Source organism: Erpetoichthys calabaricus, chromosome 1, assembly GCF_900747795.2.
Source record: "Erpetoichthys calabaricus chromosome 1, fErpCal1.3, whole genome shotgun sequence".
Taxonomy (NCBI): Eukaryota; Metazoa; Chordata; class Cladistia; order Polypteriformes; family Polypteridae; genus Erpetoichthys; species Erpetoichthys calabaricus.
In genome coordinates this window covers 281,710,196-281,726,059 of record NC_041394.2, presented here as the reverse complement: position 1 = coordinate 281,726,059, position 15,864 = coordinate 281,710,196, and the positions used below count along the sequence as shown (strand labels likewise).

At 35.9% G+C, this 15,864-nt stretch overlaps 1 protein-coding gene across 2 annotated transcripts in view; it reads right to left on the bottom strand.

Annotated features, from left to right (window-relative positions):
* sox5 (SRY-box transcription factor 5) overlaps positions 1-15,864 on the bottom strand; it is a 242,290-nt gene that overhangs the window by 34,583 nt on the left and 191,843 nt on the right. For both annotated transcript variants that reach the window (XM_028815694.2, XM_028815700.2), the window contains exon 10: positions 8,390-8,561. In XM_028815694.2, coding sequence (XP_028671527.1) covers positions 8,390-8,561 — 172 coding nt within the window. The remainder of the gene's footprint in view (positions 1-8,389; positions 8,562-15,864) is intronic.

The following is a 15,864-nucleotide window of genomic DNA, read 5'->3' as shown; positions in this document are numbered from 1 at the left end:
ATTATTTTCGATTGTTTGTTTTTCTCTGTCTCCCTCTATCTCTCTCTCTCTGCTCCTGAGGAGGGGGTGTGAGCTGCCGCCTTCAACAGCTTTGTGCCGCGGGTGCTTCACATACTTAAAAGCCAAACAGCCCAATTGATTTGTTTGCTTTTCTCTATCTCTCTGACATTATCTGCTCCTGACGAGCACTCCTTTGAAGAGGAAGATATGTTTGCATTCTTTTAATTGTGAGACGGAACTGTCATCTCTGTCTTGTCATGGAGCACAGTTTAAACATTTGAAAAAGAGACAAATGTTTGTTTGCAGTGTTTGAATAACGTTCCTGTCTCTCTACAACCTCCTGTGTTTCTGCGCAAATCTGTGACCCAAGCATGACAATATAAAAATAAACATATAAACATATGGTTTCTACTTCGCGGATTTTCTTATTTCGCGGGTGGCTCTGGAACGCAACCCCCGCGATGGAGGAGGGATTACTGTAGTTGGTTTACAAAAAATATTTACTATTTATTCCTTTTCTAAGACATGTTCAGTGTAATACAACTTTTGACAAGTACATCTGGATATTTTACTAAGTCTAAATGTGAATTTGGATGGTTAAAAATATGTTGTCAAAATTATAGTTTAAGTTGTTTGCAAAATTTGTTCAATAAAAAGGCTCTATATTTTGACTGCATCTGTCATGCAATGTGATTCCTTCTCTTCATTAGTGCCACCCCCTTGAAAACTATCACTTTATGGGGCCATGAAAACCTGTATTAATACTTGTGTGCACATTAAAATGTTTTTTTGTACAATGTACAATTCTCATGACTGTGGAATAGGTTATTCTTAGCTAGTCTACTGCAGTAATTGCAGTGGAAAATGTGGTTAACATCCACTCATGCATGGGAAAAAATAGCGATGAATAGCGTGAAACCGGGATAATTTAGAAAAATACCGTGATGTAGAATTTTGGTCATACCGCCCAGTACTAACTGAAATAATGCAAGACAAAAGCTGGACCAATGGAAGTTACTACTGGGAGACACCAATGCCAACACTAGAAAGTTGGGAGATTTGAACCAATAATGATTTGAACAAATTATGGAATAATGGAAAGAAATAGGACTTAAGACTTTGCATGATTCTTCTAAGTGAATAACATTTTGAATGGTGGGGGTGGGTTGCTTTTTAAAGTATGCTGAAACATAAGACCATCAGCAGCAGAGAAGAGCATATAAAAAAGCTTCTGATAAGGTACTCTGGGAGTGGCTAGTCATCTATGAAGTGCAGATTGATGGGGTGTATACATGGGTGAAGAAATGATTTCAACACATAAAACATTAAGCTGTAGTTAGAATATATCTGCTTTGAATCTGCTGATGTCAAAGGTTTGAAGTCAAAATATTTATATGAAAAATAACAAACATAGTCTTGTGATTTATATAAAGCTGGTTCTTCTATTGTGCCTGATAATGCTGAGAAGGTCTCTGGCATTCTGACAACCAATACTGCAGTAACTAGCTTGAGAAGATGACTGAAGGATTGCAGTGAAAAAATCGATTTAGTTTACAAATTGTAGTAAATTAACAGAATTAATAGATAAGTTATAGCTACTGAAATCTCTTCAGATGGACTTTTAAATTGTATAATAAACTGATGAGATCATGTTTATTACATTGTTTAATCTTGTTCCATGTAACAGCTACTACTTTTATCCAGGTATGAAATGCATAAGCTATGATGAATGAGGAGCTTAAGAAGCAGAACTTACTCAGCATAAGCTAAAAGAGATTACAAAGAAATTTGGAAGACATTTAAATCTGTAAATTGGACAAGGTGCAATGCACACTGCCAGCTTACAATAAAGTGTTGAAAAATAACTTGGACACTCAGACCTTATAGACAGGAAATAGTTAGGGATACATTATTAAAAAGCATAGAATTAAAGTATCTTAAACAGTGAGAAAGTGTGAAAACTACACTGTAAATGTTCAACATTTTATGGACACCTTTATGGGGGTATATTTGGATGGACACTCTATTCTCAATACACATACCCTATTCTCATATGTTCTTAATGTTTACATCTTGAAATACTTGTTTAATAAAGCATTTTGTTTCCTCAGTCTCACACTCATGAAGAGATTTTAGAATAACCCTAAAACACATGTTTTTTTACTACATCAAGTAATAAAAAAGTTTAGTGCAATAAAATGTGATGACATTTCAGAAGAGCATAGATTAAAACAATAATCATCCATTCATTATCCAACCCACTATATCCTAACTACAGGGTCACAGGAGCCAATCCCAGCGCGCAAGGCAGGAAACAAACCCTGGGCAGGGCACCAGCCCACTGCAGGGCGCGCGCACACACACACACCAAACAAACACTAGGGACAATTTAGAATTGCACCTAACCTGCATGTCTTTCGACTGTGGAAGGAAACCGGAGTACCCAGAGGAAACCCACACATACACGGGGAGAACATGCAAACTCCACACTGGGAGGACCCGGGAAGCGAACATGGGTCTCCTAACTGTGAGGCAGCAGCGTTACCCACTGCGCCACCATGCCGCCACAATGATCATATACCTTTGAAATATTAATGTGAGCAAAAAATGTAGGAAATAAAACTGAAAACAAGTTTTCACTAGCTAAAAGATCATCCTCTTGACAAAGTGTTTTACAATATGTCATTCATCACATTATAGAAATTTTAATTTAACTGTCATGAACAAAAAAAGGAAAAGCCTTCCAATTAAAAAACATTAAATAGATTTATAACTCAAAGCCAAAGAACATCTGTAAGATATGATATTTATATGTATTATCTCTAATAAGGAACAAAAATCACTTTAGGATGGGGAAAATAACTTTCATAATATAAAAAGTCATAATTTTGTGTCAATTAAAACAGATAAATATTATTTAGAAATACAAGCTAAATTACTAAAACTTGCAACACTCATTTATACAAGTTTAATTCACAGTAAAACTTGGTCTTTCATTGTCACAGTTCAGCATTTTCTGTTAGCAAAGAAATGAAGAATAGTATGGTTTGCATAGACATAGTTTACACCTGTTAAATCTCAGGCATGGTAATTTGAATGTAAAATGTTGGCTAAATAAACATGGAAAAGAATTATATTCAATCATTGCTGTTTATTAATTTGAATAGTGGCTTACATATATTCATGTCCAAAGCATCTGTTTTAAAAAGCAGTGGTACTACACATTTTTTTTAACTATCTGGGTTTAAATCTAACAAAGACCTCAGGAAGCTTACAGCTCTTAATCTGTTGTAATCTACTAGTAAATGCCATCTTAGGCCAGATTAATCTTTCAGATTTGTAATGACACAGGAGTAAACTGTGTAAAATTCAGAGTGAACAAATCTGCTCATGCAAAAGCTATATTTTAAAAAATAATGTACATAATATAGTTTTCATTTGGATTACATTATAAAGAAATCTCATAATAGGTACAGTACCACTATACCCATTTATAACATACTATATTTGGTAAAGAGAAGTGTAGGTGAAGTATAACATGGTAGTCCTTTGTATTAAGTTTCTTACTTTTGTTTTGTCATTACAGTTTCACAGGCGCTGTATCATGTGCAATGTATACTATAAAAACCAGCATGAAATGCCAGTTCATCACACACACAGTTGCATTTAAAATATATTTTTGTGAGGAATTTGGAATATATATATATATATATATATATATATATATATATATATATATATATATATATATATATATATAATATATTACAGATGCATAATAGTATGTTCTGCTCTCTTTTTAGAATCGGACAAGACTCAAAAGAAAGCCAGGAGTCCAAGGAAGGTTGTTTTGCCTGATGAGGACACAACTGTAAATGCAATTAACAATTTCACTATATACTACACACATGAGAGAAGAACTGCTACTACTTCTACTACTATTATTACTACTAAGAAGAGGAGTGCCCTTTCTCATTACATGACCTGGGACATCTTTAAAGGAAACATTCCAGGGAACCAGTTCTGGAACCTAACCAGGAATGAACTTTACTGAAGATGGCCCAAGGTGTATTTTGTGGAAATACAGACACCTTTGCTCAGTTATCTAGGGCAGAGCTTGCTTAAAAATGTGTTAAACGTGCTTGAACTAAACTGTTTCAGTTAAATCACAGAGGCCACCTCTGATAACTATTGAAGTCCAAGGACTCTGGAAAAATATTTTCTGCTTTCTTTTTCAATTGCTTGAAAACAACAATTTAAAAATGAAAACTGGTGAACAAAATGTAGAATAATACAGAACTGTAAACATTTATAATCAGCTATGTAACTGATAAAAAAGAATTTTAAAATTGATAATAAAGGAAGATTAGGCGAAACAAGTGTATTCTCTGAAGTTGGACTAGAACGTCTAATGTAAATTAAGGGCGGCACGGTGGTGCAGTGGTAGCGCTGCTGCCTCGCAGTAAGGAGACCTGGGTTCGCTTCCCGGGTCCTCCCTGTGTGGAGTTTGCATGTTCTCCCCGTGTCTACATGGGTTTCCTCCGGGTGCTCCAGTTTCCTCCCACAGTCCAAAGACATGCAGGTTAGGTGCACTGGCGATCCTAAATTGTCCCTGGTGTGTGTGTGTGTGTGCGCCCTGCCCGGGGTTTGTTTCCTGCCTTGTGCCCTGTGTTGGCTGGGATTGGCTCCGGGTGACCCTGTGTTAGGATATAGCGGGTTGGATAAAGGATGGATGGATGGATGTAAATTAATAAGTTATCTGGGATTTAAAGCTGTTAAAAAAAGGACCAAGACTCACATACTGCTCGCTGGCAATCCTTTTCAATACATGTAAACTATAGCAGGCAGGCTGCATGAAAGCTAGACCTGCAACAGAAGCAAGTTAATGTCTTTCAGGGGTATGAGGCTTAATCTAACTCAATATTCACTCACAGATGGAAGGATTGTAGGACAGACGGTAGACACTAATTGCATACAAAATGAACGGCTTGTTTCAACATGTTCCATGAGATTCCAACAAACTTTACACCCTAATCCATTTTTTAGAACAAAAAACATCTGGCCCATAAATCCACTAATCTGCCAAAACATGCTATTAAATCCTATGATTTGTTGAAAAACACAGAGATTAAAGAAAGGAAGTCTAAAATGGCTAACTGCTGTGTTGGGAAGGGGCTGTTATTAATGCTCTTTCTTTGTCTACAACATGAAAGTACATTTCTTTAAGAGCCTTGTCTAATCTCATCAGATGACACATCCTGCTTGCAAAGCAAGGGTTTTGTTTTCATTCTGCTCTCTAATTGGCAATAGATGCTTAACAGAACAACCTCTTTACTTTAAATAAAGTGAAAGTTTTCCACATTTAAAAATATGCAAATGATAATCTGAAAAAAAATGAAGATACAGAAGTGGTTTCCGGTATCTGATCCTGTTAACTTCCTGTAGTTCATCGTTTTATTTTAAAACAGAGGAATACTTAAGTGTCATAAACTGTATTTTTATTTGAGCAATCCAATATCCCTAAAATACCAATTTAAGAACATCTTTCAGTTACACTTTTTGTTAAGGCTTTTCAAAAAAGTTCTACTATACAAATAGTAAATATAAGGCACCAAAAGATCATCATGAAAATGCTCAGAGTATTGGCACGCTAACACACATAAAGATACACAGAAGTAGAGCTGTATCAACATTTGTATGAGGAAATATCTGATATACACATTTGAAGTCTCAGAAGACAAAAGGTTACAAAGAGTCTTTTTTTAATTTCACTCATTTCTTTTTTGAACTTGCTTATTCTAACTGGAGACCATCAGCCTATTCCAAAAGCATTGGGAACAGATGCGAAGCAACTCTCAATGGGGTGTCATTTCCGTAGCAGGTACACTCACGCACATTAAAACATTCACTCATATTGGACCAATTTAGACTCGCTAATCTATCTAACCTGCATGTTTATAGGGTCATTACTGTCATGTGTACAGATTTGGGAACTTCTGAGAAATATGTAGGATGTGGTGAAATTTCACATGGACATGGGGAGAATATGCCAACTCTACATGGATAGGGTGTTTCGGTGGGACTGAATGCAAAACACAATGCCAAGGAGCAGCCTTAATTTGGTTTCTCTATTCTAAATTTTTTGTAGATAAGATTCTGACAGCAAATTGTGTTTTTCTAACATACACATGTTGGGATACACAATAAGAGACTTTTTCTGCTATTAATCAAATTTAATTTGTATAATGTAGTCAAGGGCAAATGGGTTGAGACTCCAATAGCAAAAGGTGCGAAAAGTATTAAAATGCAGTTCTTTATTAGTTAAAATAAAAATAATGTAGAAAAAAAAATGAGCTAAACTAAACAAAACATTATTCAACATAAAAAAAGATTGTTTTAGAACATTTACAAGTAAGAATTTTACTGTACTCTGTTTCATGTGAAAAGTTTTGACTCTGTGACCCTATTTTCTTAAAAAGAAATTGCATAATACAACTCATCCACAGCTTCATTTCGGAGTGGACAGAAGGGAAAATATAAATTACAAGAATTGCTCTATTCTTGCTAAATCACTATTGTTTAGTGAAACTTAACACTCATAGCACGCATTTATTAAATATGTGTTTATATAATCACTGCTTTTGATTTAATTGCAGAAGCTGTGACACAGTGGTTAACAATGCTACCTTACTACTTCAGGGACTACTGTTCAAATCACAACCTGGTTACTGTTTGTGTGGAGGTTTCACATTGTTATTGTGTCTATGTGAATCTTCTTTAAATACTTTAGTGTCAATTACATAGTTTACAGACATTTTATTGTGATGAATTGTTCTTGTTGATCATTGAAATTGCTTAGAACAGTTTTTATGCAATTTGTGAGTATACCTACGTAAATTTTGTATTAACTGTCAACCCATTATACAGTAGTAAATATAGAGAATCATGTTAAGCCTTTATTAAATGAAAAGCACCATAAAAAGTAAGAACTGAATTTACTCCACATTCCCAAGTTTGGGCAACTAACAACTCAAGTGAGAGAGTGTGATTTTCTTGCTTTATAGTGTTTCTTAGCCTTCGATGAATTAGTTCAACTGATACAAAACGGTTTAACAGAGTTAAATACAACAAAGGTGCTAGTGTTACATACACTTTATATATACCATTTTTACGCATACTCATACACACTGCATAATCCACTTCAGTGCATTAGTTAGTGCTGCTACATTACAGATGTAGAAGACTGGGTTCATATCTATACCCAGCAACTTTCAATGTATATGTTGTAGACTCTTGCCCATATCTGAGTGAATTATTTCTCTAGGCATACCAGCTTGCCTACCACATCCTAAAAATGCAGTTTGAACTGATTTGTGATTCTTAAATTACTCTGTATTTAAAAGTGAGGCTGTGTATGAATTTGTGCTCCCTGTAGTAGAATGGTACCCAGTTTGACATTGACTCCTGCCATGTGCAAAAGTGCCAATGTGATAGGCTCCAGCCAACCATGACCAGAAATCTGTAATAAGTGAGTTAGAAAATTGAAGGTTAGCCAAATACTTTTGTTATGTTTTAAACAACCAGAGTGTTAGCTGTACCTAGATTGTTATGATGACGTACATACCTGCTGCAGCAGGTGAACTCACCTCTTTAACTCTTTAACAAAGAGTTTTGATGCTAAATCCAGCAATAGTATTTAAATTTTCCTATTTTTAATAAGGTTTACTCAGTATAGCGGCTTAATCTATAACAGTCATTCAATTTTTATATCTTTTGAAAACTTTTCATTAATAATTTTCTATTTGTGCTTTATGTATTTCATAAGAAGTAGTAAAGGGAGCAATATAACTTCTGACAACTTACATAATAATAAAGCTTTCATAAAATCAACCAATAACATCCAAGGAAGTCTTCAAAACATAATTAAATATATTTTGTAATTTTAATACTGTAATAGTGTATCATTTAAATATGGAATAAATGAATGACATAAGGAAGTGCCATTATCGTAATGTTTACAATAATTACTTTTATATATTCCACAATTCAGATTCACAATATATTTGTACTCACATGACTGAATGTTTAATAGCTATAATTTTTTGCTTGTGTTTTTTATTTTTTAGAGTGACAATGACTTCACTTCATTTCTACTTCAGACCTTCTATGGCCCTTCTTGTTATGCTATATTTTGTAAGACTTGTCTTACAATAAAATGAGTCCTTTTATGAAATGAAACAGAAAGCTTGAACATCCTGCCGTCCATAATATTCCATATTAATTTCTAAACAATTTTTAAATGATCAATTCAAACAATTTAGCTAAAATATCAACATTAAAATATAAATGATTATCAGGCCTTCAGTTTTAATGAAAGTCTACAACATACCTATAGAGGAGACTCTGGAAGGCGGGCTGGCAAGAGTAGCTGAAATTCCATGCTTTAAAGACCCAGGATTCACTTTCAATCCAGGAATATGAGGGGATGTTGGAGATGTCGGTGATTTGCTGTCTGACTGCTTCGGTTTAGATGAGAGATTCAGTGGCTGTGCACCCTCATCCTAAAACAGAAATCAGGGTTTCAGATTTAAAGTGCTGTATATATTAATCATTAAACACATTTATAACTGGTACAAAGGCTCTGAATTTTATATGGTGTATTAACTGCTCCTTGTGTGGTTAATATAAACGCACTATGCTGTTACATATTACATATAAAGTACAAACTGTTTGGACTGCTGAAAAGAGTATACATTCCATTACTGTACATATTTACCTTATTACTATGCATTAGTTTGACATTACTAAGACATAACAATATGCTATTTTGAAGAACCGATGAACAATACACTTTATTCATCCATGAGATTTCCCAATACAACAGCTAAAGGTTCCAAAACCACGGCTTTGTTATTCTGTTTCAGCATCGTTGCAGGTGGCAAATGTTTATCGAGATTATTCAGAATGTAAATTATGTCACGTGGGTATAGCCGTAATCCTTATACTGAGTATAAACAGTGCTCCAAAAATAAACTGTCAGAAAGTTCACTGCATCCAGCATACACATGCTTACACAAATGAAGTAAACAAAGCACAGAAAAGCAGGAACCATGTGTCATTTTTCTGTTGATGTTCTTTTGCCTCACGAGAGTACAACGGAGATACACAAAAAGAGTGCCTCTCAATCTTACATTAAGGTTCAGTTTCAGAATTGGATGACGTACACTGGACCACACTGGTTGGCCTATGTTGTAGGCTATATAGTTTGTTAAGGTGGAAGCCATCACCTTTACAGGTGTCTAAATGTGATCCCCATTACAGTATGTGATTCTCACTATCCCAGCTTTTTATCAATTTTAATTGTATTTGTTCTTATTAAGCAGGTGATGAGCATTAAGTTCCTAAATACGAATCAAGATCCAACTTAGCAATAAATGTATATTTTAAGAGTATTGCAATGAATTGGACTCCCACCAAAGGTAAGATTCAGTCTTGTGTCTTCTGCTGCCAGCTTAAACACTGGCTGTTCAGGAAGAAACTGATTTGAAAATGCAAAAATGGGATGACTTCTAAGAGGAATGAAAATCAGATAAACCACAACTCGCAGAAGCTGGATGAAGATTATAACATTCCAGGTCTTTTTTTTAATTATTTGTATGCTTACATCTTCAACTTCCACAAAAAGATAAGCAAAAAATAAATCATGTAAAAAATGCAATATACAGAGGAACAGTAATGTATATTGGTAGTTGTACTTGATGGGGTCTTACTGTAACTAGCATAAGCAGCCTAAGAAAAATAGAAAATAAATCTTCTAAGGATTGAAGTCTCGTGCACTATAAGAAGAAGAAGGGAACAAGGCAAAACAAATTGGCAGCTCCTTCATAAACACACATTGTGAAGTTATCAAGAGAGATAATAAAAGCACAGAGAGGTACAGGCAGTTGTGAAACATGTTTTATAAATTAATCATGCTGCTGATATTATCCCTGTTGATTAAATAATTGCATTAAATTAAGCAGGGATGTTCACATGACAGGATGGCTGAATTAGATAATGCTCATCTGCAGTCAGCACCAACATACACACTCACACACACACTCCCTCTCTGATTAAAGAAAACACAATTAGTCTATTGTGAAGAAGGAGCAGAAAGGTTTTTAGATAGTACCGTTTCTGCAAGAAGAGTATACTGTATTAGGAACACATCCTGAAGTACGTTCAGCAATGCAGTAGAACAATTTCTTCAAACATGTAAAAAATATATTTAACTTTTTGTAAAGAAAAAAAAAGCATTCAACGCATATTATGCCTAACAATTCATCATAATCTAGAAAGTGTGTATAATACATTACACCAATGGAATGTAAACAAACAGGATAATTCTACATTTAAGAACTGATACTTTTCTAACTTTAAAAAACTACACAGCAAACACATCATAAAACATCTGCTAAAATTTGTCTAAGCTGTGTAGATACTGAATATACTAGGAACATTTCTGAAATTTATTGCATTTTCACTCTTCTAAGAGTTCCATTCATATTGTTTTCATGGCTTGCACCTGAGTTTGCTGGTGTTTAATCTCCCCTGTGGCTTTGAACGTTATATGGTAGTTACTGAAAACTGATGATTTATTGTTTTATAAGAAATATGGTATTTCTAACTAATCTCTAATTAATCTGGCATAATGTCACATCTTACTTGATGGCATGTCACATCTTATTTGACAGCAGGTAAACGGATAAGCATTACACTTAAGCTCTGTTTCAGTTCTAAGCTGTAGCAAGTTCTTTGTGCAGTCTGCAGCTTGTTCCCTTGCTTTAGAGTACTTTCTCTAAAGACTCTGGGTTTCTGTCTCAATATAAAGACATGAGTATGTGCAAAAATTGACTGACAACCCAGTCACAGCTAGATCCCATGCACAGCCATTATTGCTAACTCTCCAAGATACCTCCTGTAAAAAAGTAGACTCAGAAAATGAATAAATGGGTGGGTCCAGTTTCTATTTCAGGCAGATCTTTTTCGCAATTTTTAAAATAAAGGACACCAAGTGTGAAAAAAAATTCTTCCTCTTTTTTTTTTTTTGAACCACCTGTTTGGAGAGAATGCTGGATTTATTAAATATAATATATCTAGGCAAAGCTAAACAAAAAAGTGCCCAATTTACTTTTTTCTGATTACATAGTTCTTTTGTCTGTGTGTCTCTTGTGGCAAGTTTATTCTTATTGCACATTATACTGTAAATGTGTGGACAAAAAGTTCACGCATTTGTGAGTGTTCTCCCTTTGTATCAACATTTATATCTAAGTATGCTGAAGACTGCTGTCTTTTGATTTTATATTGGGTTGACAGATGGATGAACTATTTGAATCTTAGCAATAGGTACTTCTTACCATATCCTCATTTATAATTGTTTGAATAAATTTTGCTTAAGGCTTGAGGATACTGCTCAAACTATATTTACTCCACTTTCTCATGAGGGAATATAAACTAGGATTTTCTTTAGTATAGTGCAGTGGTTAGGGCTGCTGCCTCATAACTGTTATATCCTGATTTAACACTAGAATTACCAAAGCCTTCGAAAAAACTCGTAAACCTGGCCCTCCTTAAATCCCTTCACACCTCTCCGTCAGCATCTTTTGTCTTGTAAATATGTCGACCAACGCAAGCAGCAAGCAGCTTGCTATAACATCCTCCCCACTGCCGTAGAAAGGGCAAGAAGTTCTCCCAGTTCCAGCCCTGATTATTTTGGAGTGAAGTGGTTGAGTTTTAGAGGGGAAATAATAGATCACTATTTGGAACACATGCATTTCATGTCTGTTCCATGTCTACAACAATCTATGTAAACACATCGTTAAAACATAAATGTTTTTCATGTTTTAGTACTAAATGACAAAATGTAGATATGAACTGTATAATGTGTGAAGGCTGAAATCCAAATATCAAATAAACACTTTCACAAAAGTTACAAGTGCAATATGACAGCTTCCGTGGAGCAGTGGTAAGTAACTGCTGACTTGTAATCAAGAGGCTGCGGGATCGATCCTGGATGTCTCGCAAATTTACCGTTTTGAGTAGTGAGCTGCTGTTATTGTTAATATTATACAATAAAAACATGCATTTGTAAGAGTTTTTTTTTCACTTTTATTCTCTCAGTCACGATCACGATACAACCCCCTGCCCTCCCCCTCCCCAACCACAGATCTGACAGTGTTAGTTTTTACTTGAAACTGGGAATAACTATAGATGTGAGCGGTGTTTTGAGAAAATGGAAGTGGAAATTCTCTGCTCTGGAGGGATACAAGCTGACACACAAACGCTGGTGAATCTGCCTTCTTCGTATCTTACTGTCAATTGTATTTTTTATACTCAGTTTTATTCTTGAGTGTTCTTGCTCACGCTGAATTAGTATGAACCTTATGGTCCATGATGTCACAGCCGCACTGACAAAAAACAGAGACACAGGTATATATGATATTTGGAATAATTCATTTTATGACCTGTATAGCACATTTCGGAAAACATTGTGGCACTGATGCAGCATTATTCATATTATTCATATTCATTCGCACGCCTTCTTGAGGTTGTAATCAGTGACCGTGTTTTTAATTTTTTTTCTGATCTTGTCCAGTCTCCAAATTTTGGTGCATGGTGGCATTTCTTTTGTACTCCAGGACATGCAGAGGAAAGAATAGTACAGAGAGGTCAGTTCCGCGCTATATGCAATCATCAGATTCAAATGTTAACAGTTCCCACACACCCAAGGACTGTCCTTCCTACATTTACGACATGTGTTTCTGTTGCAATGTACACACTACTCTCTGTGCTGTGGTTCCTACTACATTGAAGGGGCACCTGACACTGACTTAGTTTGCTTTCCAGGTGGAAGTGGTGGTCTTGGAACAGAAGCTTGTCGATATTGCATCCTCTTTTTCTTTTTACATTGCCTTTTCTTGTAAGAAGCGACAATGAATTCCTCTGCAAGGTGAGCAAAGAACACTCTTCTTTTCTCAGTGGACCTGTGCATGCCTTGTACACTACATGTATGTTCACTGCCGCCAGATCAGGCATATTATAGCACACAGCAACCAGCCACCCGTGTGCTCCTGCTCGCACTGAATAAGCTCACGCCTTGTGGTCCGTGATGTCAACGCAACACCGGGCAAAAACGAAAGTGACAAATATATATGACATTTTGAAGAAATCATTTTATGACCTGAATAGTACCAATCAGAAAACATCATTGCACTAATGCAATATTATTTGAAAAGGAACAGTGTCAGATCGGGTTTATGCTGACACTGTTACTTAGGGTCAGATCGGGAGTTGGAGTGGGGAGAGCATGAATGTGACTGAGAGAATAAAACTGAAAAAAGCTAACTTTTACAAGTACCATAAATATAAATTTACAAGCTTCAGTTCCAAGACTGCCACTTCCCCCAGGAAAGCAAACTCAGTCAGTGTCAGGCGCCCCTTCAATGTAATAGGAAACACAGTATGTACAACCCCAATTCCAATGAAGATGGGACGTTGTGTAAAACATAAATAAAACCAGAATACAATAATTTGCAAATCCTTTTCAACCTATATTCAATTGAATACACTACAAGGACAAGATATCGAATGTTCAAACTGATAAACTTTATTGTTGTTTTGCAAATCCTCACTCATTTTGAATTTGATGCCTGCAACACGTTCCAAAAAAGCTGGGACAGGGGCATGTTTACCACTGTGTTATATCACCTTTCCTTTTAACAACACTCAATAAGCGTTTGGGAACTGAGGACACTAAGTGTTGAAGCTGTGTAGGTAGAATTCTTTCCCATTCTTCCTTGATGTACAACTTCAGTTGCTCAACAGTCCGGGGTCTCCGTTGTCATATTTTGCGCTTCATAATGTGCCACACATCTTCAATGGGAGACAGGTCTGGACTGCAGGCAGGCCAGTCTAGTACCCGCACTCTTTTACTACAAAGCCACGCTGTTGTAACACATGCAGAATGTGGCTTTGCATTGTCCTGCTGAAATAAGCAGGGACATCCCTGAAAAAGACATCGCTTGGATGGCACCATATGTTGCTCCAAAACCTGTATGTACCTTTCAGCATTAATGGTGCCTTCACAGATGTGCAAGTTACCCATGCCATGGGCACTAACACACCCCCATACCATCACAGATGCTGGCTTTTGAAATTTGCGCTGATAACAATCCGGATGGTCCTTTTTCTCTTTGGCCCGGAGGACACGACGTCTATGGTTTCCAAAAACAATTTGAAATGTGGACTCGTCAGACCACAGCACACTTTTCCACTTTGCGTCAGTCCATCTCAGATGAACTCGGGCCCAGAGAAGCCGGCGGCGTTTCTGGGTGTTGATATATGGCTTTCGCTTTGCATGGTAGAGTTTTAACTTGCACTTGTAGATGTAGCAATGAACTGTGTTAACTAACAATGGTTTTCTGAAGTATTTCTGAGCCCACATGGTAATATACTTTACAGAATGATGTTGGTTTTTAATGCAGTGCCGCCTGAGGGATCGAAGGTCACAGGCATCCAGTGTTGGTATTCGGCCTTGCCGCTTATGTGCAGAGATTTCTCCAGATTCTCTGAATCTTTTGATGATATTATGGACAGTAGATGATGAAATCCCTAGATTCCTTGCAATTGTACGTTGAGAAACGTTGTTCTTAAACTGCTGGACTATTTGCCCACACAGTTGTTCATAAAGTGGTGAACCTCGCCCCATCCTTGCTTGTGAACGACTGAGCCTTTTGGGGATGCTCCTTTTATACCCAGTCATGACAAACACCTGTTTCCAATTAACCTGTTCACCTGTGGAATGTTCAAAACAGGTGTTTTTTGAACATTCCTCAACTTTCCCAGTCTTTTGCTGCCCCTGTCCCAGCTTTTTTGAAACGTGTTGCAGGCATCAAATTCAAAATGAGTGAAGATTTGCAAAACAACAATAAAGTTTATCAGTTTGAACATTCAATATCTTGTCTTTGTAGTGTATTCAATTGAATATAGGTTGAAAAGGATTTGCAAATCATTGTATTCTGTTTTTATTTACATTTTCCACAACGTCCCAACTTCATTGGAATTGGGGTTGTAGTTTGCAAAGCAGAGAGATGATGGTCTACTATCAACTACACTACTTTGCAACTTATTCCACATATCTATAAAGTACATTTCTTTAAAAATGACCCTAAAGTAGCCTTCATATTCTAGTTGAAGGATAGTACAAAATTAACTGCATAATCGTGAACAATTCTGTCACGTCATTTTTGATCTCCATTTGTTTAAGCTGAAAAGATTAATTTCATTGTTGCTTTACTCACAGCTTATACCTTAAGGTCTAGTAATAAGTCTAGTAGCTCTTCTGTATTTCTTCTATGTACTTTCTGTAGTGCTCCTATGTACTTTTGTAATACTGTGACCACAACTGCACACACCATTCCAGATGTGGCCTTACAAGTACATTTTATATCTTAAGAAAAAACTCCTTTGACATATTCAGCACTGCATGCTATATATTCCAATACCAAATAAGCATTTTAACTGCTTCTGTACACATTCTGGTAGTGGAAAGTGATGCACTCACTGAGACTCAAAAGTCATTTTCATAAGAAAACATTGCACACCCTGCTTTTTTGTAATTATGCAAATCAATATTTGCCATATGTATGACCAAATGACCAAATATAGACACTGCTCAAGTATAGTTTTTTTAAACTTTTGAATATTTGTAAAAATCCACATACTTGAGTGTCTTTTGCAAATTTAACCAGTTATATTTTCACTTAAGTCTTTTACATAAACTAAAAAGAATAGTTTCACCTGGAATCATCTCTGAGAATCTCCACT